This window comes from Girardinichthys multiradiatus, chromosome 7, assembly GCF_021462225.1.
Source record: "Girardinichthys multiradiatus isolate DD_20200921_A chromosome 7, DD_fGirMul_XY1, whole genome shotgun sequence".
In the NCBI taxonomy this organism is placed as follows: Eukaryota; Metazoa; Chordata; class Actinopteri; order Cyprinodontiformes; family Goodeidae; genus Girardinichthys; species Girardinichthys multiradiatus.
In genome coordinates this window covers 12,550,576-12,573,964 of record NC_061800.1, presented here as the reverse complement: position 1 = coordinate 12,573,964, position 23,389 = coordinate 12,550,576, and the positions used below count along the sequence as shown (strand labels likewise).

The 23,389-nt window shown below is 39.6% G+C and overlaps 1 protein-coding gene across 1 annotated transcript; it reads right to left on the bottom strand.

The window, feature by feature from the left end:
• Window positions 1–217: 217 nt before the first annotated feature.
• Window positions 218–23,356, bottom strand: hcn5 (hyperpolarization activated cyclic nucleotide-gated potassium channel 5). The gene is made up of 10 exons (XM_047369885.1): window positions 23,018–23,356; window positions 20,751–20,937; window positions 20,167–20,271; window positions 19,949–20,086; window positions 13,410–13,571; window positions 13,077–13,170; window positions 12,876–13,003; window positions 10,669–10,815; window positions 8,100–8,337; window positions 218–3,856 (listed from the first exon to the last, which is right to left on the bottom strand). The coding sequence occupies exons 1-10, from the start codon at window positions 23,200–23,202 to the stop codon at window positions 3,684–3,686; spliced, it is 1,557 nt and encodes a 518-aa protein (XP_047225841.1). The 5' UTR covers window positions 23,203–23,356; the 3' UTR covers window positions 218–3,683.
• Window positions 23,357–23,389: the final 33 nt, after the last annotated feature.

Sequence of the window (23,389 nt, the reverse complement as noted above, 5' to 3'; positions counted from 1 at the left end):
TTCACTTTCCAGCAAGATAACGAACCTAAACATACAGCCATGACAACACTGTAGTGGTTTGGATCAAAATATATTCATGTGTTACAATAGCCTAGTCAAAGTCTAGACCTAAATCCAATTTAGAATCGATGGAAAGCGTTTAAAATTGCTGACCACAGACACTCTGTCTAGTTTGAATGAGCTTAAGCTGTTTGGAAAGAAGAATCTGCAAACATTTCACTCTTCAAGGGGGCTGAATACAAAAAATGTGAAAAACAAACTATCATATTTGTTTCACTTATTGATTATCTGTTACTTTGTTTTAGTCTGTCATATAAAATCACAATGAAATACACAGTTTGTGGTTGTAACATGGAAAAATGTTGAATAGTGCTCAAGAGGTATTAATTCATACTGGATCATGGATGAACATAAAAAGATAAAGAGAAAAAGAGTTTAAGGATGTGGAAGATTCTGTGTTGAATCTGGCACTAATTAGAGCACAAGTGAGTTTGTTTTATTTCTCTCACTTTATTTCAGGAAAAATGCAGTTTACATAAATTAAAGGAATAATTACAAATTTTAAAACATCCATTCTTTTTTACTCCAAAATAACTTGTTAAACATCGCTAAGAGGCCTCCAGACTGTTATATCCTGTGCACTTATGGTAATTAACCTTAGATCTCCATCTTTGCCACAAATTTGAGGTAAATACGGATAATATTTTGAGGAAAGAAAAAAGGCCGTCAGATCTACAACTATGAGAATGAGCCAAAATATTCACAATCAACCCTGGCTCTATTGTAATAATAAATGTTAAGGCCACTGTTGTCCAAAAAATGAAAAAACAAACAAAAAAACAAAACAAATTGAATAGTTTCTGGCTAAAGAGAGTAAATGTTCATACAAGAGTAATATATGTGCTCGATGTGGCTTAAATATGTTTCACACCTGCTTTCTCTACAGAGATGGTGTCCATTTAATATTTATGGAAACCATGGATGTGCTCCTTTCGAACTGTTCACCTAAAATGTTCCAACAAAATGCTAAGGTGCCTACATTGTGATTCATAAACAAGGAAAATAGTGTTTATGGCAAATAAAGCGTGAGCATATGACAACCATCTCATAACGATCCAACGGTTTTGCAATAAACAGAGCTTCCAGGTTCATCCTGGCACTTAAAGAGTCCTACGAAGAGATGATAAAATGTTCCTCCTGTGCATTCATGGGTTTATCTCCAACAGTCAAAAAACCATGCTTGTTTGGTTGATTGAGGAAAACAAACTGATCTCCACAGCACTGTTTCCTTGGTGGGTGGGGTGGCAAATATGGGAAGCAGTGATTGTTTGTTCACTTTGCTTCACCTTGAACATGACAGCTCCAGTCTCATGTGGGAGACCATTGATTTCTCTATATTTTTGTTCTCACTTACTGTTTGGTGTCTATAAAAAGCTGCAAAATTGACTCTATTGGGTTTAGGTATAACAACATCTTAGATGTATTTAGAAAAAAATATCGTGGCCCCAAACAAAACCCAAAAGAACCCTGAACAGTCCTCCCACATCACCACTATGTGACTGCTGTAAATGAAAAACACTGAACATGTGTTTACAGTGCCAAGCAGTTTTTATACACATATCATCAGCAGGAATGTTATTTTAATTGTGGGCATTTAATGATGCAACATATAACGTCAATGGATTTAAAAAAAACAAGAATTAGGGGAAATTAAAATGTAATACTATGTTTTACTGATCCACTCAGATTTACCATTATACAGACATACTCAAATTAATTCAAATACTGCCCTTAATATTCAGATAAATGTCTTTTGGCAAGTTGCTGAGAATCACACTCTTTTTGTATCAGCAAAGTATTTCAGGCTCAGTATATTGTAAGAATCTATCTAAATTGGTTGGTGACCTGACTTTTAAACAGAATTTAAAACAGTTTAGCTCCAGAGCTGTTCCCCAAAAACTTTTTGCTGCCTGTGTTAACCATACCAAAACCAATTTTAATGTGTGTTTGGGATCAATTGTGTCTAAATTATAACCATCTAGCTGTTGATCTGAAGCAAAGTAGAAGATTTTGGAGGTGATCCTTAATTCTCAAATATTCCAACCACTTTGTGATGCACAAGGCACTCATAGCAAAACAGACACTGAGAATGATGCTGTCACCACACATGTATAATTGATGCTGTTTTTATTAGAGCTAAACAATGTAAGGAAAACCTAGAATTGCGAAATGTTTGCTGCATATTGCAATGACGATACTGATTATGGGTAAAAACCATGTGAGACTCTTTCCTTATTCTTTCTTCATAACAATGCCTCTGTCAATCTTTGTGAGTTTCAGGATCCCAGGAACATAAACACCAAGCGTGGGCATTGAAGGCCGTAAAAGTCAATTCAGCTGGCCAATTCTTCAACTAGGAGGCAGAATTTGCATGCGGGGCACTATAAATATTAAATCCTACCAAAAATTGCACCCAGCAGTCCTTTTGGATTGCAATACATGCATATTGTACAACTCTAATGTTTATGTTTGAAAGACTTACCCTGAATCCCTCAAACATACAGTACAGGTTATGTAATGCTTCATCCTTGGTTGGCACCTTCTCAGTCCATGTTGATTTAAAATGTGCTCCACTGACTTCAGTGACTGATGTTCTGCCATCTTCCGGTTTGTGATCAACTTGAATCTTGCTGATTCCTGGGTTGTCGGGCTGTTGTCGACAGAACTAGGTGTTTCTACAGGACAACGATAGTGAGTCTGTGGGGAAGCCATTAAACCTTGATGTAAGCCTCTCTAACTAGTTGCATGTGTACTTCTTCCAGCTAGTTGCAAAGGCTTACATCAAAGTTGAACGGCTTCCCTACAGACTAAACTTTTTTTGGGACTTTGGCTAAAAGCCAGAAAACCAAACAGTGAAAATGAGTTACTTCATTTCTGCCAAGTGGTACCGACAAATACCAAGCCGGAATTGCTTATGTCGACAAAAAGTGTGTGGTTTCTCTGCAACTTAGTTGGTAGGGGTGTAACTATATATTTGAGCCAGTGTGTAGAATTTGTAACCTGTGTGGATTAGATAAAGCTTGCCTCAAACTCTAACTTGTGCACCTAATTTCTATGCTTAGAATTCAGTGAAGTGGTATGCTGCAAAATATTCCTGGGAAGAGAATGTTTTGAAAGCATCATTAAAAACCCAACATTAATATGAAATTCATAATGGTGATCAGTGTATGTAAATCTCTGATCTGCACTGTAGGAGTTGTTAATCACCCCACTGACACATCCATGGTTCAGAGAGACATGAAATAAATACCTGTTTATTAGGTGACTCTATGGTATTTATACTGTATTTCCCAGAAACTGTTTCAGCTCCAATCAAACTGTGACTGGAGTGAAGAAGCTTATATTACGGTTTGTTGTTTTGCAATAAACTGCAATAGTTAATCAAATAAAAGGTGAAACATCCCAATGCCCTATATGTTGAGGTCTTTTCTTGCTGCAGATAGGTGGGGGATCAGAAGGGAAAGCATCTCTACAAAGTCCATCTCACTATTTGAAAAGTGCTCAACTTTTATCAATGTGCAAAACTCTTCATTGAACATCCAATAGCCATCCAAATGCCCTGGAAGTGCATGGGACAAGATTCAGTCCTTTACAGAAAATAGTTCAAGTATTACTTTTTGATCTTACACAACTTCACCGTCAGAGCTGACGAGGATAATTTTTTCTAAGTCCTTCTTGATGTCTGGGAAGCCCCGGAGCGCCTCCTGAAAGTCGTCCCAGGACAAAGAGAAGCACTGGCAGTCAGTCAGTGCCTTCACTGTGGCCAGATGCTTGCCTTTGGTCAGCACGCATGTCTCTGCAGACACAGAAGGAACCATAAGGCTGCGGTTAATGAGCGAACAGACCTTAATGACGGAGATGAGCTCCGACAGTTAATCTGAAATTAAATGAACAGACGCTGCTGAGTTGTTAGCTCTAAAGGTTCTGATGCCAAATGGACTGGGACACATTCCAGCCAAAAGCCAGTGAATTAGGCAAATGATTTAAAGTAGGGGAAAAGATGGTCACTATATGTGATCAATCTGCCAAATACAAAAGGAGGATGTTTCACAGGATAGCTTTGAACTGCCAAAGCCTAAAACATAAATACAAGGACCAACTGGCATTTTTTGAAAAACATTTTAGCAAGATGCTCAAAATTATATTTTAAAGTTAAAAAGTCCTGAAAGAAACACTGATCGCCATCAACTGCAGTTCTTCAAAATAAAGTGCCAAAAGCAACATATAAATAATTTAATAAATCTTTTGTGTTACTATTAAATGTTACTCTGTTACTATTAAAATGAAACTGGAACTAAATACATTTTAAGTGCCATAAAAATTATTTACACCCTTGAACTTTTCACATTTTGACATGTGGCCAATGCAACTGATTGCCTCCAGCTGTTCTGCGTAGTAAGAGGTTTGTTGGAGAGCATTACAAAAGAAACGGCATCATGGAGACCAAGAAACACAGCAGAAAAGTCAGGGAGAAAGTTGTGGAGACGTTTAAAGCAGAGTTAGTTTATTAAACATTATTTCAAGATTTCAACCTTTTTAGTACATCAATATTCAATCCATCTTCCAAAAATAGAAAGAGTATTGCACAACGGCAAATCTACCAGGACATGGGCGACCGCCTAAGCAGACAGACTGAGTAAAGAAAGTATTAATTAGAGAAGCAGCCAAGAGGCCCATGGTAACTCTCCAGGAGCTACAGAGATTCACAGCTCATGTGGGAGAATCTGTTCACAGGACAGCTATTAATCAAATTTTCCATGACTCCGGTCTTCGTGTGTACAGCGCCTTGAGTGCTTTGTTGCTGAAAAGCACTATAAAAATAAACTTGACTTCGTGAAAGAGTGGAAAAAGAAAGCCACAAAAAACCAAAAAAATTTAATTTTTACACAAGCCATGTATAAACATAGAAGAAGTTGCTCTGTTTACAAGAGACCAAATCAAACTTTTTGTCGTTGCATACAAATGTTATGTCTGGAGGAATACTATCACTGGACCACACTCTGAAAAACCCAAGCCAACAGGTGAAACATGGTGGTGGCAGCGTCATACTGCGAGATGCCTTTTTTTGTCAGCTGAATACAAATGCAGGCTACACTTTTCAGATTTTTGTTTAAACAAAATGTTCAGTATTATTTTTCTTCAACTTAACAACATGCACTGCTTTGTGTTGATGAAGCATATAAAAAACATCAAAGTTCATGGTTGCATTCTAAAAAAAAAGGTGAAAAAGATTGCAAGCTACTGTTATAAAGTAATGCCTTCATGCCAATAATAAATAAACCATTAACAAAAAGGTGGTATTATGCCTTGCTTAAATAAATTAAAGAAACACGTTTTAGTTAGAGTATCATATCTAGTCAGTTAAACTTCAGGTACATTGATCTGGTCAGTTAAGTAGTAGAGGGGGTTGTTAACCAGTGTCAGCTGTTTCAGCAGTGTCAATGAAATTAACAACAGATGCACTAAAGGGACAACAATGAGATGACCCCACAGACATTTTTTTCCCTCCTTATTTTGTGACTGCTTTTCAGTAGTTTTGCATTTGACCAGAGTCAGTGTCCCTACTGGTAGCATGAGGCGATGCCTGGACAGGCAGTCCAACTCCACTAGGATGGCACATTAACCTGTTAAGCCTGATGAATCCACCGGCGGGCGGTGTGTGGTGTGTTTGTTTTCATTTTTTTGTTTAATCACAATAAAATCAGACATAGTAACAGTTGTAATGGTGCCTCCACTTGAAAAACGTTATTTTATGTCTACCTTTACACAGATAGCAAACGTTTGCATGTAGACCTTATAAATCAAGTATATCTTATCGTGCAGCTACACTTGATTTATTTCACATATGTAATTTCAGGCAGAAATTGCTTCTAAAACACTTGGGGATTATCAAGTAAATTTGTGCTATTGCCTAAAGCTTTGCTGTGTCTCCCAGCACAGTCTCAAGAGCATGGAGGAGATTCCAGGAGACAAGCAGTTACACTAGCAGGTACTAAAAATAGTAATGATTACGTGGAAGTAATGGAAAATCCTAAAAAAATGAGTAGAGCAGTGTCGAACCGCGCTGAGCAAGGACTAGTGGAATAGGGCCATAAGAGAGCTGGACAGGGCTGTCAGAGGTCCTTAATCCATCAGCAGGACAGGAATCTGCTCCATTGTGTGAGGACGAACAGGATGAGTACTGCCGGAGCCCTACAATATGATCTCCAGCGGGTCACTTATGTGAATGTCTGACCAAACCATTAGAAACAGACTTTATGAAGGTGACTTGAGGGCCCGGCATCCTCTACTAGGCTCTGTGCTCACTGCCTGGCACCGTGGACCTCAAATGGAATTTGTCAGAGAACACCAGAATTGGCAGGTTCAGCACTGGTGACCTGTTCTTGTCACAGATGGGAGCAGGTTGATTCTGAGTTCATATGACTGACGTGAAAGGGTCTGGAGAAGCTGTGGTGAACGTTATGGTGCCTGCAACATTGTTCAGCATGATTGGTCTTGAGAGACACATCCATGGTAGCACAGACCTGTACAGGATAAACAATGCCACCCTGACTGCCATTAGGGATGTGGATGAAATCCATAGACCCATTGGTAGACTCTTCTCAGTGATGTGGGTACTGGGTTCCTCCTGGAGCATGATAATGCCCTGCAGCAAGAGTATACAGGCAGTTCGTGGAGGATGAAGCAGTTGATACCATTATCTGCCCTCCATGCTCCCCTGACCTACAGTACAGACCAAATGTTTGGACACACCTTCTCATTCAAAGAGTTTTCTTTATTTTCATGACTATTTTCATGACTATGAATATTGTAGACTATGAATTAACACATGTGGAATTATATACTGAACAAAAAAAGTGTGAAACAACTGAAAATATGTCATATTCTAGGTTCTTCAAAGTAGCCATCTTTTGCTTTGATTACTGCTCCGCACACTCTTGACATTCTGTTGATGAGCTTCAAGACAACTCTTTGAATGAGAAGGTGTGTCCAAACCTTTGGTCTGTACTGTAAATCCAATAGAACATCTCTGGAGCATCATGGCTAGGTCCATCCGACAGCACCAGGTTTCACCTCAGACATTTTTCAGGAGCTCAGTGATGGGAGGAGATACTCCTGGAAACCATCTGTCATCTCATAAGGAGCATGCCCAGTGTTGTCAGGCATGCATACAAGCACATGGAGGCCATAGAAACTACTGAGTACCATTCTGAGTTGCTGCAATGCATCAGTTTTTCAGTTAAATTTCTCTGTGACTTTAAATTAAGCCCTCTGTGGGTTGATAATCTTCAGTTTCATCAAATGTTGTGGCATCCCTTTGTTTCCAGCACATTACCGATTCCAAATCTGTACAAATACCGAACAGGATTTTTTTTGTTCCTTTAATTTTTCTGAGAAGTGTATGTTAGGATCATATGTAGTTACTTTAGTATTACATTTTTTTGTGGTTCATGTACTGTAGGGCACTGTAGAATAAAGTAAACAGTCACCATTGCTTGTCAAATATAGTGTAACATTTGACTGATTGTTTGCAAGTTCATTAGAGTGAACCAAGAAAAAACACACTCCGTTTCATTAAGGTGTGTAGCATCCTTGACTTCCCACTCTAGTATATTAGAGGATTTTGTTTAAGATGCTAATTCGCAGTGTCAACACCAGTCAAGCCACCTAATGGACAGGAATGTCCTATTCCGAATATCCTTTCATCTGCTGACACTAAAACAAGTTAAAGGCTTCAACATATTTCTCTTGATAAATGGCGATTTGGTAAAATAAAGACAAAAAACATTTTTTATAAAATTTAGAAAGAAAAACAGTAACAGACAATGCAGTCAAAACCACTTATGACACAATAAAAAAAAACAACAACCACAGGAACACGATTCAGGATTCAGAACAGCTTTCATTGGGAATATTCTCAAAACGATTGTCCTGAAATAAACTGCTAATTTTGTTTAGAAACAAAAAGAAATATACAATTTCAAGACCTTAACCTTTTTCATAATTTAACCTGAGAGGTAGAAAAAAATCAAACCTACCTCCAAAAAAGTCTCCATCGCACAGCTCCCTCTCGTAGGACTCAGTCTCCATCAGAGCCTCTCCATGATCAATGAAGAACATGCGGTCACCGGGGACATTCTGACGAACGATGACGTCTCCCTCCTGGAACACCTCGTAATGCAGTTTTAGAAGGACGTCATTGATGAAGGTTTCCTCTCTGTTCTGAAACATTGGCACTTTCTTCAGCAGCTGGCTGCACATCACCATCAGGATTTGCTGGAAAATAAAAATATATTGGGGTTCATTTTCACAAACATCTATATGATGCATTCTATATTAGGAATGCAAGGATACAAAAATCCAAGTTAGACAGCAAGTATAAGTATATACACTGCTCAAAAAAAATAAAAGGAACACTCAAATAACACATCCTAGATCTGAATGAATGAAATATTCTCATTGAATACGTTGTTCTGTACAAAGTTGAATGTGCTGACAACAAAATCACACAACAATCATCAATGGAAATTAGATTTATTAACCAATGGAGGCCTGGATTTGGAATCACACACAAAATTAAAGTGGAAAAACACACTACAGGCTGATCCAACTTTGATATAATGTCCTTAAAACAAGTCAAAATGAGGCTCAGTATTGTGTGTGACCTCCACGTGCCTGTATGACCTCCCCACAAAGCCTGGGCATGCTCCTGATGAGACGGCGAATGGTCTCCTGAGGGATCTCCTCCCAGACCTGGACTAAAGCATCCGCCAACACCTGGACAGTCTGTGGTGCAACGTGACGTTGGTGGATGGAGCAAGACATGAGGTCCCTGATGTGCTCAATCTGATTCAGGTCTGGGGAACGGGCGGTCCAGTCCATAGCTTCAATGTCTTCATCTTGCAGGAACTGCTGACACACTCCAGCCACATGAGGTCTAGCATTGTCCTGCATTAGGAGGAACCCAGGGCCAACCGCACCAGCATATGGTCTCACAAGGAGTCTGAGGATCTCATCTCGGTACCTAATGGCAATCAGGCTACCTCTGGTGAGCACATGGAGTGCCAGGCGGCCCTCCAAAGAAATGCCACCCCACAGCATTACTGACCCACTGCCAAACCGATTATGCTGAAGGATGTTGCAGGCAGCAGATCGCTCTCCACGGTGTCTCCAGACTCTATCACGTCTGTCACATGTGCTCAGTGTGAACCTGCTTTCATCTGCGAAGAGCACAGAGCACAGGGCATCAGTGGCGACTTTGCCAATCCTGGTGTTCTCTGGCAAATGCCAAGCGTCCTGCACGGTGTTGGGCTGTGAGCACAACCCCCATTTGTGGACGTCGGGCCCTCATACCATCCTCATGGAGTCGGAGGTAGTGGTCCAGCTGCTGGGTTCTTTTCCTCCTACAGCCTCTTCCATGTCTCCTGGTGTACTGTCTGTCTCCTGGTAGCGCCTCCAGGCTCTGGACACTACGCTGACAGACACAGCAAACCTTCTTGCCACAGCTCGCATTGATGTGCCATCCTGGATGAGCTGCACTACCTGAGCCACTTGTGTGGGTTGTAGAGTCCGTCTCATGCTACCACGAGTGTGAAAGCACCACCAACTTTCAAAAGTGACCAAAACATCAGCCAGAAATCATAGGTACTGAGAAGTGGTCTGTGGTCCCCACCTGCAGAACCACTCCTTTATTGAGTGTGTCTTGCTAATCACCAAAGATTTCCCCCTGTTGTCTATTTCATTTGCACAACATCATGTGAAATTGATTGTCAATCAGTGTTGCTTCCTAAGTGGACGGTTTGATTTCACAGAAGTTTGATTTACTTGGAGTTATAGTGTGTTGTTTAAGTGTTCCCTTTATTTTTTTGAGCTGTATATATATGTATATATATATATATATATATATATGTGTGTGTGTGCATATCTAATGTTACCTACATGCATGTTGATATTGAAACTTAGACAACTTTTAACTATATTTTCTTCTTTAGAAATGCTAAGTGTCACAGTTGGAGAATTTCTTGATCACTATCAAATAATTCATACTTTCCGTTTCTGTACTGACGGAGGTCTGCCTCCAGTCATAAGTGTAGTGTACTGTGGTGCCAGTAACATTACTGTTAATAGCTGTTAAGTTACTAGCTTGGCAGCTCATATTTGCTCACAGTACAATAAATTGGTGAGCAAAAGCAGATGGCTTTTTCAAAAATAAATAAAGTGGACTATGAAAATTGCACATTTAAAGATGAATGGACAACAACTTTAGGAAAAGGTTAAGCGAATTGCCATGCCTGCCACCAGCACAAGGAGAGCAGGATTGTTATATCAAGATGTAAGAACCAGCTCGAAAGTGCATTTAATATTGGTGCTTAAATTGGATTGCACTTTTCTACTCAGCAGATGATTTCATGGGCATATGAATAATTGATCAGTAGATCGGTAGATTGATCAAACAAAAAACTCTAGTGTTAATTAAATATTAAATATATAAAAATATTTTTAGCAGTTGATTTAAAATGTTCGGACCCCAACGTGTTTGGATGAAGGAGGTAGTGGACCTCCTGCTATTTGAGTTGGGGACCCCTGGTATAGATTTGTAAGGTTTACCTCTTTGAGTGATGAGGATATTGTGTCCATGATGTATTTCTCATCGAACCACTTCCCTCCATAGCGGGCCTGGTAGTAGTTGCTGATGCGAAGATGCAACTCTGGTGGGAGCTTCATGAAGGCCATGTAATGCTCCAAGCGGCTCATCTTTGGAAAGTCACAGCATTAAAAACTATGTAATTCTATGACATAATGCTTAAAGGACATCAAGATTTCATATTTGTAGGTTTTGATTGACCCAAGTGCAGAGACTGACTGTGGTAAAACAGTCAGTCTCTGCACCTGGGTCAATCAGTCAGTCTTCAATAATGAAACAAGGAGAACTTACAGGGGGAATCGCAAGGAGAGTGAGTTATGAAACGCATGCAGAGTAACGGAAGAATCCAGCAAGGAACAATGAAAAACCAGGAGCTTAAATACTGAGGCATGGGTAGAAAATGACAAAGGTTCCAGATGACTTAATCAGTGGAGATGTGAAACAGCTGTGACAGCAAGGAAACAGGGAAGCTGAGGGAGGGAGACTAACTAGCACAGGGGACACTTAACTAAAACACAAGGAAACTACTAGCTGATGGGAAAAAACTAGTACTGACCAAAGAGAATACACTAGAACACACAGAACACAAGACATAAGTAAGAAACTAAACCTAAAGGAAAGAACTAATATGACAAGAAGTATGGCAAGACCTTATAGAAATTATCAACGCAAAAACAAAAACTAAAACACAAACGCTTGTGGGTCGTTGTCAGGATCTGTCTCTGTTAGGTTTTTGTGTTTACTTTCTGCTTAGCCAGGTGCTTTTCTGTTCAGGTTTATTTAGATTCCTTCTGGTTACTTTTGTTACTTCCTGGGTTCCAGCGTTAGATGTGTTTAGTTTATATTTCCTTATAGGTCTTGTTTCCCCCATGTTAACGTCCTTTAGTTCAGTCTCACTGTTTATTTGCTTCAATTCATTTAGATGTGTTTTGGTTACCTCTTCGTACTCCCTGTTCATTTGTGTTAATATCGTCATTCTACCTCTGTAATGTTTAGGTTCCCTAGTCCCCAGCTGTCTCACATTCTCCTGATTAGCTCTTCTCCCAGTTCATTGGTTCACACTCCACTTCCCTCAGTATTTAAGCTCTATGGTTTTCATTGTTTGCGACTGGTTCCTCTTGTTTGTTATCTTGTTTGTCACTCTGTTTGTCATCCTGTTGGTTACCTTGACTGCTACCTGAGTACATGCTTCTGTCATCTTCTTGCTATTCACCTGCCAGAGTTCCTGTACCTGGTCAATCTGTAAGTTTGTCATTTATTAAATCCTTCTCACCGAATCAACTACGCTGTGCATTTGGGTCCTGCAACATGCATCATGACAGTCGTGACATGAGCCTAAATTATAGAACCAGAGCACCTAAACAACTTAAAAGTATAAAAATAATCACAAATCCCTGTAGGCCTTTCTATTGTCTTTGAAATGGGATAAGCCATTTTAAAATGCACAGAGACATAAATTCTTCTTTAATTCATACCCTGTACAACAGGAAGGCTCAGGATGCTGCGTCTGTAATGGTGCCACCTGGAAATGTCCCACAGTAATTACAGGTGAAAATGAACTTTTTAAAGGCAACATTTTAATGGAAGTGTGGCCGCTCATAGAAAAAGAATAATAAGCATTTTTGCAGCGAAGCTTTGGTATACAAAAACATGAATGAACTCTGCTGCATTGTGCATGAACATGCAATGTGACCACTACAGTTACCTTGAGCAGAGATTAAATTCCCAGACCATTAAGGTGAATGCGGGTGTTTTTCGTGAGCTTATAGTTTATCAGGCAAGAAAATGCTTTCTGTTAAAACTGTTTTTACTTCTTTATGGGTCCCTTGTCAGTAAAACACATCTGTGATGGTCCAGAGATCACAGTAATTCAATACCTGCTCTCTCCAAATCACCCTGCAGTATGTTTTGCAATTTCGAGGTTCTGCTGAGACAGTTTATTTTCTCTGTGTCTGAGCCAAATGAAAAAACTAGCATTTTAACATAATTTCCATCCCAAGAATCAGTAGGATAGGCTTAAAGTGACTTCTGTAGGGTCAAAAATGTGAGAAGACTGATGGGAGATAAATTTATTAAACATATCCTCAGGTTCCATGGTCATAAATGTATTTCCTTGCAAAAATAGTTAATTATTGTACATGTGAGACAAAAAACAGTTATGGCTAAAGACCTTGCTCTTGTATTCCTTGGCTGCTGGGTCGAGGTTCGCAATCATAGTGGTTGCGTTGGCTACAAGGATGGTGTACATCATGCAGCCAGACACCATGCTGACCATCACAATCCACATCTCTATGTAATCTAGAGAGCAAAACAACAAAATAAACACTTATTTTTTTTAAATGTGCGAAATGAGGAAAAGGTTAATCCTCACTTGTTGGAGCATCCATGGATCCATAAGAGAGAGCAATCATCTGAGAAAGAGCTCGGAAAACTCCCCAAGAGTATTTAACGATGACCGTGGAATTCTGAAAGAAATAAGATCACATTGTTTTTCCACAGTTACTTTATGACAAACTTCTTAACTACCACAAATTACCTTTTCAAGAGTTTCACTGTAATTATTTATTTTAGAAACTCTTTTGGTTCCATAAAATAATTGCTGCTTTTAGTGTCAGCAAGAGGAATCCAAAGAATCAGCCCTGTAACTTAATAAACCCATCTTCCTTTACAGTCTTCATTTGGACAAAGGTTTAGGAATCTTTACCATCAGGTTTTCCTTCCGAACCCAGCAGTCTGTGGGAAACTCCTCTAGCATGGGGACGAAGTACTGGATGCAGCCGTTCCAGTGACACAGCAAAAAAATCATCATGAAGAGAGACAAGATGCGGAAGAAGAGCCGAACAACCTCCAGGTTTGCGTTTGACACCTGCCAAGAAGCCATGACACGAAGCGTACAAATTTCACTGAAACTGACCAACCTTGGCTCAAATGCGATGTTGCAGATGTACTGGTTTTCACACAGAGAAAAGCTATGCTGCACAAAAATACCTACAAAATTAAGGGGAAAACTTGTACTACACTTTTTTAAAATAAACAAAACCATATTAGGTCCATATAATCTTTATGATTATTACAACTTCTCACTTCGTTGCTTTGGTCAGCAGATCAAATGACAACAATTTAACGATATCAAAAAAACACATAAGTAGTCAGATGATCACCCAAGCTGCAAACAAACCAACCATTTAGTCAGATTATCCAAACAACTTAATTTAGACCTAAATAATTAATAATTCTCATCATGTTGGAAAACTGTTCACACAAACTCATAGGGCCACTAGATAATACTCTGTAAACTGAGGTGTACATTTGCTGTAAAATGCCATTCATCATTTACCTTTATTTTCCTCATTTTAAGTGTTAAAACCTCTCCAATGTTAGCTTGTTCATCCGGATCCATTTAAATTGCTGATGTAATGTTTAGTGCGTTTTGATTAAATAATAATTAACTTTGAGTCTCAGGGCAGGGTTTAGGAGGATGTAAGGTCATTGGCTAGAGTCAGTTTTGATGCCGAGCCGAGCAGGTTTCTTTTATGCATCTAGATTGCAGTAGATTGACAGACAGCATCAACGTCAAGGTTTTTAGGCCACATGAAAATTTCCAAAGGTTTCTCATAAACATGGATCATATTTCAAAATGTCTTTGACTACAAAATAACTCATATCGTTGTAGTAATTATGCTAGCTCTGTATGTGTCAATGTAATAGGAACTTAAATCTTGTTGTTACTAAGACATGGTTAGGGATGAGGCTTAGTTTAGAGGTGGGGCTATGACATCCCTAACCTTATTCTCAAATAGTGATTAGCATGAAAATCAACAAAATAAAACAGCTCACAGTTATGTTTGCTATGCAAGAAATCCACCGAACAACGACACAGAAACACATACACACACACTAGATAAGATAGTTGTCTAATAGAAGTGTCGCAAACCCGCGGTAATACAGGTGCATGTTAATGAACTAGAATAGTATTAAACTATTAACTTGGAATTATTGTTCAAGTATAACATTTTCCCATTCTGTGGCCTCTACACAAGGAAACCTTACACCCTCCTCCTCCCCTTTCACCTCCAACTACCTCCACCTCCACCTTAATTTGGGTCAGTTGTCTCATCTTCTTGATAAAACCGCTCAGATTCTCTATCGGGGTTTTGTTCAGGCTAGTCTGCTGGCCAATCAAGTACATGGTCATTGAACAAAGCATTGGTAATTCTGGCAGTGTTGGCAGGTACTAGGTCCTGTTGAGAAACAAAATCAGCATCTCCATAAAGCTTGTCAGCAGAGAGAGGTGCTCTAAAATGTTGTGGTAGACAGCTACACTGACTTTGGACTTCATAAAACACAGCAGACTGACACCAGCATATGACATGGCTCCCCAAACCATCACAAACTATGCAAATTTCCCACTGGACCCAAGCAACTTATTTTATTTATATTATTTTCTATTCTATTCTATTCAATTCAGTTCAGTTTATTTATATAGCACCAATTCACAACACCTCGTCTCAAGGTACTATACAAAGTCAATTCAATTGTATAAGTCAGATCCCATGTCAAACACATAGATTCCAATTGATCCTAGTTATCAAACAATGCAGTCACTCCTCCTGAATGAGCATGTAGTGACAGTGGACCTTCTCTTGCATTGACTTTGCAGCAGTCCCTCATACTGAGCATGGCTCCCCAAACCATCAGCAGAAAGGAAAACTCCACTTCAACAGGAACAAAATTCACTTTAACAGGATAAAACCTCCAGTAGATCCAGGCTCAGTGTGAGCAGCAATCTACCACAAACGACTGGGCGTTTGAAAGAACAGACATACACACAAAAAGAACACAAAAGCACTGATCTAGGAGCACTGTTTATGTGAAAGAAATGTAAAACTTTAAAGGCAGATGTAGCTTCTTTATCCCTCTTTTCCACGGGGTCCACTTATGCCAGCCCCACTCAGCCCATTTTGTGAGCATTTCCATAACCAGTTTTTCCGGGCCGTTGTCTACTTTTTTGGGACCTACTCAGTAGCAGGTATGATCAGAGGCTCAAGCTGAAATATAATTTTACTATTTACAAATCATTAACCATGCCTGAAGGTTGAAAGAAAAGAACAAGGACACATCAGCTTTCTGAAGTATACAAAGGCGGTGCACTGTATTTAATAACATCCTAAATCAGCTGATCACAAATGAAGTGGTTCCACAAGAGACGAGTCTGATAACTAAAGGGTCTGCCTCCATTTCAGAGACTCTAGGAACCACCAGTAAACCTGCAGTCTGAGAACGAAGTGCTCTGTTAGGAACATATGGAACCATCAGATCGCTGATGTATGATGGAGCTAGATCATTAAGGGCTTTATATGTGAGGAGGAGAATTTTAAATTATATTCTGGATTTAACAGGGAGCCAATGAAGGGAAGCTAAAGTAGGAGAAATATGATCTCTCTTTTTAATTTTCATCAGAACTCTTGCTGCAGCATTTTGAATCAGCTGAAGGCTTTTAACTGCATTTTGTGGACATCCTGATAGTAACGAATTACAATAGTCCAGCCTTGAAGTAACAAATGCATGGACTAGTTTTTCAGCGTCACTCCTGGATAGGATATTTCTAATTTTGGCAATGTTCTGGAGGTGAAAGAAGGACATCCTATAAACCTGTTTAATATGGGATTTAAATGACATGTCCTGGTCACAAATAACACCAAGGCTTTTTATTACTGGAGGTCAATTTGAAGCCATCCAGATTAATTGACTGACTAAGCAGTTTCGTTTTCAAAGACTCTGGTCTAAAGACAACAACTTCTGTCTTGTCTGAATTTAAAAGCAGATAGTCACCCAGAATTGTATGTCTTTTAGTCATGCCTGTAGTCTATCTAACTGGTTGTGTTCATCAGGATTTATGGTTAAATAAAGCTGAGTATCATCAGTATAACAGTGGAAATTTGTAAAGAAAATTGGCCCAAGCACTGAACTTATAACTCCTCTCCAATTTTATAACTGGTGCTTAAAAATATGCAACTCTGAATTAAATCAGAGTCAGTTTCCAATGAATAATGACCTTTTTTTCAAAGGGGCTACATTATCTATCTATGGGTGGGTAACAATACAGAAACTGCAGAGAGGAAGTTTGCTTCCTGGTCTGGACCTCGGGTTGTCAGAGTTTGGAGAGCTAATAAATTTGGCCAGATTCCTTGAAAGAAGAGTGGCCTCCCCAAAGTGGGATAGATGTCGTCTCTTGCCATCTTTGTTTTCCCTAAAATGTTTTGCCAAGGAACTTGCAGGAACTGCTGACACACTCCAGCCACATGAGATCTAGCATTGTCCTGCATTAGGAGGAACCCAGGGCCAACCTCACCAGCATATGGTCTCACAAGGGGTCTGAGGATCTCATCTCGGTACCTAATGGCAGTCAGGCTACTTCTGGCGAGCACATGGAGGGCCGTGTGGCCCTCCAAAGAAATGCCACCCCACAGCATTACTGACTCACTGCCAAACCGTGTCAGAATATGACATTTTTGGACTTAGTTTGTGGCTTTGTGTTAACTTTTGTTTAGTTGTTTCCATTTTGGGTTTGGCATCATGTTTATTAGTTCTTTTCCTTCCTGTACCACCTCCTAGTGCGTGTTTTCTTCCTCTTAGTTCCTTTTGTCGTTGCTTTCTTATTACTTTGTGTGGTATTATTATTATTATTATTCATCCTCGGATTCTCATTTAGTATCTCTGTGTTTATTTATGGTTAGGTAATTGTTCTCATTCCAGCTTTAGTTATTGTTTACATTTGGTTTGTTTACTTTGTAAATCAGGTTCTCTTTATGGGCTCTTTGTTTGTTCTTAGGTTGTTGTTGGTGTTCCTATGTTTCCCTCTAGTTTCTCTGTTTACTTTAGTTCTTAGTTATTCTAGTTTCCTCATTCCTCCTCTGATTAATTTTCTTGCTTACTCTGTGTTTTCTGTTTATTGTTTATTATTAATCTTTTCACTCTTCTTCAGCCTTTGTATTTGTTTCACCTGTTCCTTCTGCCTCCCTGCCTCCTTGTCACACCTGTTCCCCGTTCGTTTGATTACCTGCCTTTGTTATCCCACAGTATATTAGTTGGTTTGGTGTCTTTGTTCGAGGCTGGTTCCTTGTGTTCGTCACTACCCCGTTCCCTAACATGACTATGCTTTGTTTTTGCTTCGCTTGGAAACCATGCTACGTTTTTGCTACGTTTGTGCTACGTTTTTGCCTTGAATAACCTGCAGAGTTCATGTAAGTTTGGACTGTACTTATGCTTCGTACCTGCAGTGTATTTGCTACGTTTTTGCTCTCACTTTGCAACCTCTAAATAAACGAGGATAAATTGAAATGCGCCTCCCGAGCTCTTGTCTGCACTTTGGTCCGACCCAAAACCCCATCGTGACAAACAGGTCATGCTGAAGGATGTTGCAGGCAGCAGATCGCTCTCCAGACTTTGTCATGTCTGTCACATGTGCTCAGTGTAAACCTGCTTTCATCTGTGAAGAGCACAGAGCGCCAGTGGCGACTTTGCCAATCCTGGTGTTCTCTGGCAAATGCCAAGCATCCTGCACGATGTTGGGCTGTGAGCACAATCCCCATTTGTGGACGTCGGGCCCTCATACCATCCTCATGGAGTCAGTTTCTAACCGTTTGTGCAGATACATGCACATTTGTGGCCTGCTGGAGGTCATTTTGCAGGGCTCTGGCAGTGCTCCTCCTGTTCCTCCTTGCACAAAGGTGGAGGTAACGGTCCTGTTGCTGGGTTGTTGCCCTCCTACAGCCTCCTCCACGTCTCCTGGTGTACTGGCCTGTCTCCTGGTAGCGCCTCCAGGCTCTGGACCCTACGCTGACAGACACAGCAAACCTTCTTGCCACAGCTCGCAGTGATGTGCCATCCTTGATGAACTGCACTACCTGAGCCACTTGTGTGGGTTGTAGAGTCCGTCTCATGCTACCACGAGTGTGAAAGCCCCACCAACATTCAAAAGTGACCAAAACATCATCCAGAAAGCATAGGTATTGAGAAGTGGTCTGTGGTCCCCACCTGCAGAACCACTCCTTTATTAAGTGTGTCTTGCTAATCACCAAAGATTTCCCCCTGTTGTCTATTTCATTTGCACAACATCATGTGAAATTGATTGTCAATCAGTGTTGCGTCCTAAGTGGACGGTTTGATTTCACAGACGTTTGATTTACTTGGAGTTGTATTGTGTTGTTTAAGTGTTCCCTTTATTGTATTGAGCAGTGTACCTGGATACAGCACTATGTGAACAGCCAGCCTCTTCAGCAATAATTTTTAGAGCTGCACTCTTGCATTTCCATGAGAAGGTCATGGGTTTAATTCCCGGTCTGGGTTCTTTCTGTATAAAATTAGCATGTTCTCCTTGTGCGTGGGTTCTCTCTGGGCACTTTAGCTTCCTCCCACAGTCCAAGAACATGACTGTTAATTGTTCTTTCTAATTTGCCCTTGGGTATGAGTGTGTGAGTGCATGGTTGTTTGTCCTGTATCTTTCTGTGTTGCCCTGTAATGGACTGGTGCTCTGTCCAGGGTGTACCCTGCCTTTCGCCCAATGACCAATGGAAATAGGCACCACTGTTAATTCTCACTTTTAGACAAGACAAACCCAAATTTGCCATTCTAACTTTATATGATTAACAAACAGACTAAGAAATCAGATACTCAGCAAAATTAAAAGACTAATGGAAATGGTAACGGAAATACTGTCCAGAGAAAACACTCCAATAACAACAGGAACAACTGTCAAGCTAAAGAGATGAGCCTGGTGTATAAATGATACCATATCAAAAACAAACGACAGACATCTAGTCTAATAGAAATTTATTCTCTTTCTAGTTCAGAATCTTAAATAACTAGACAAGTAAAAACTGAAATGTTTACTTTTGTAATGAACACAGCTTCTTCAAAGTACAATTAGATTAATAAAACATTTACACAGTTTTTGAAAGCACAGCAAAAAAAAGACTACATCTAATGCTTTTTGACATTAGGATCACCTTAGACTGAGACAAATCTATTGTGAAATTCTGAGTTTTCTTTAAAAAACGGTTAACATCTGTTCTTGCTCATTTCTCATAAAACCATAAGGGCTCATATGTATTGGGTTCATAGAGGCTTGCCCAGGGTGCCATTCATGCAAGAACCACTGCTGGCGAAGAAATTCAAATAATCATCATGGGAAAAAGAGAACTTAGCTGAGCAGAGTTGTAACTGCATGGTTCTTAAACTTACTTTTTCAACTTCGTTGAAGAACCTGACCAGTCTGGAAACTCGAGCCAGCCGGATCAAGCTGAGGATCCGCACGAACATAAGTATCCTCATCATCTTGTTGGCCTTGGATGGGTTGTCATCATTATGGTAGTGTAAGTCCTGGAAATACAAACATGGTGCATGTAAGTTTTGTTCTTATGTAGATCATGGCTCTTGCAACACAATTTCTTCCTTATTACCGCAAACAGCAGGATGTATCCAATAGGGAAAGCTGCAATGACATCGGGTATGAACCATGTCCTCAGGTAACTGACTCTGATTTTTTTTATATCCAGAATAGCTTCCTGAAAGAGAGAATGGAGAATGGATTGAGCACGCAGACTGCATGCAGCCTGACCCATGAACAGATTTAGAGTTTTAACACTCCATCCAATCTGATATTTAGGGAGCTCTTCAGAAATAAAGTGTAATGCTAAATGCTGAATTGGAAAACCAGATGTTTGCACTGAAAACATCACAGATGCATCATGTGTGACTAGCAAGAACTCTGTGATTCAACGAAAACAAATGGGATTTTGACTTAATGTTACTTAATTGGAAACGTTACATACTCATTTACAGGGACATCATAATCCCTGTTATAAAACCACACAGCAGGTGCCAATGTTGCCCGTATCTTTTATAGAGCTCAGTAGGAGGTTAATCTAGTCTTTCGTGTATTGAGTAGATTACAGATAGGACAGGGATGGGTTGTATGAGCTTGTCCGTGAGGAGATTATAGTCTTCCAGATTGTGTCTGAAAATAGAGCGCAGCCACTCTCACCTCTGCATCCTCCGTTATGATACCCATCCTGAAGTTCAGAACCACATCTATGAGGAACAGCGTGTCGGAGAACACATTAAAACTCTCCCAAGCGAGTCCGCTGTTGCCGTCCAGAAAGGCTATCTCCATGGGAATCCCAATCAGGTTGAGAAATGTGATTGCCATCATGACCATGATGTAGTAACTCCTACAGGAAAATAAATAAAGACACGAGTGATCGGTGAGATTCCCTCAGATCTTGTTTTTTGGCATCTCTTAGACTTAAAACTTTTAGAGAGCTAAAATTCGAAATTCTTGCTGCAGTTGGTAAGACAAGCTGCAGAATGCACACTAAACACTCTAGTAATGTAACTGCACATCCCGTCAGCCGGGCTTAAATTGCCTGGCTTCAGTTACACTGCTCTTTGATCCCAACGGTTTTGTTGTTCTCTCTCTGTTTTCACTCTATTTACAGACTGATAACGACCTATAACTAAAGAATCATAAAAAATTTGTCTTTGCTTGTTTTCTCATCGTTCTGTATCAACCTAGGGAAAATGTCTTGGTTTTAGTCATGTCTTTTCCTGTCTTTCATTTTTCTGTGGGGTTCCCTTTTCTAATATCAGAACTGCAATGCAAATAGATTTAAATGAAAAGCACCATCCACAAGTATTGGCACCCACTGTAAAAGAGGTGCAAAAAAGCTTAAAATAAATGAATCTTTTTATTGCAGTGAAAAATAAACCTGATCTACACTGAAAAAATAGCTGCAGTTCTCTTACAGTGAGCTCCGGAGATCTTTTTACATACCTTGCAGATTTTTCCCACTCTGCGTGGTTGCAAGATAAACTTCTCCAGCCTTGTTTTCTTTTAATTATTGTAGATATAGGAGAGTTTAGTTGAGTAGTTGTTTTCCTCTGGTAAATTCCTGAGTTGTAATTAAAGATCAGCATACATCTGGCTTACTTTAATGGCATGTTCTCTTGTCTTTCCTATTTTGAAAAATGGCTAAGAGAAGTTTGTGCGTTATGTTATATTTATATCTCAGGGTTTATAGTTTGATATAATTGTTCCAGAGGCATGGGCTACTGATTGAATATCCGTTAACGCATCAATCGACTTAAAAAAGTATACCTACAAAAGGCTTCAGTTACATTTATTGAAGAGGGGTTTTAAAAGGTGGCACCACAGATGTTTTTTAAACAATAAAAAAAGTTGATTTTTCTTTTATCAGTAAAACTATAAACATAAAAGACATTTTTCTAGCTTTGCAATAAAGAATTTTCAGTTTTTTTCTGTTTGCATTTTTGCAGTAAGGTTTAATCGCAAAGATTTTGGGGGTGAGAAAAAGGAAAAGAGAGACAACTTCCTTACATTCCAACAACAAAGAAGAAGTATTTAACATGACAGCTTTAAAAAATATTTATTTTCACACTATTTTCGTCCCTTTGCTGTACATTGTCCATTGTAACGTAGTGTATGTTTAATACATGCAGGCGTGTTATGTGGTGTTCATTATGGTGATTATTGTTGTAAAGGCAGCAGATTAATGTTGGAAGCAATTTAAAGTAGAAATCCATGGATGAAACTAATGTTTTTCATTCTTAATTCCCTGAAAATTATGATCATATTCTATGATGTAACACAAAAAGTGTCTTTTTGTTTTTTCTTAAAATTAACCATGGTTTCTTTGGGAAAACCATAAAAAGCCAATGCAACTGAAACCAAAGCAACTGAAGTCTTGTTGTTTACATTTGGTGTTTGCGCTCAACATATGCCGATTTTAGTGTCTCAAGGTAAAATAACCTCCTTTTAAAAATACTACACTTTCACAGTTTAACAATATCTGCAGAATGCATCAAGTGATGAATGGGACTGATTTCGTGTTTATGCCATGGGTGTTCCTGTTTTTTATGACAGGAAACATTTCCAAACAGCTGTATTAAAAAGTGTTGTGGCATTCTTTCAGCCAGCTATGCTCAGCAACAGGTAGGGGAGGGGCAGTTCTGAGTTACGTTCAATGGAGACTCCAGCTGTTACTCTAGCAGCTCATTAAAATACATTTAAATTGTAAAAATTTTTTATTTTTTTATTTTTTAATAACTGTGGTATATCCTGAGACACAGAACATCCCTAGTTTGCACACGAAACACAGATCTCTCTTTAATGATTCTTCCCTGGTTTATATTTTTTGTTAAATCACATTACTAATTACACTCTGAAGTACAAAAAAAAGTACAAAGACACAGTGGCAGAGATGTAAAGTCAAGGACTGATGTATGAAATACCTCATAGGGCTGAAGGGGTGAATGACAAAGACTCCGCTTTCCAACTGACGCATGCACTCCTTCTCCACAGCCACCTCACTGCCGTACATGTACAGGGACTGTCTGTTCAGCTGCGGGAGAAGCAGGGCTCTCCATCCACAGGTGGCTTTTGTAAATCCTGTGGTGGGACCTTTGAATTTCTCCATGGACAAGCCTCAGTTGCCTCTGATCAGCTGAAAGCACAGGCCATCCCACTCCCACAGCTGCTCCAGCTGCTCCTACGTCTTCTTCTCAGAATAGGTGCGTCTGCCTCCAGCAGTTCCAACCTCTCCCCTTGGTCGCAAGGTATTTTTACATCCAGCTTCCCAACCTCAGGACTAACTGAAGCTGTGT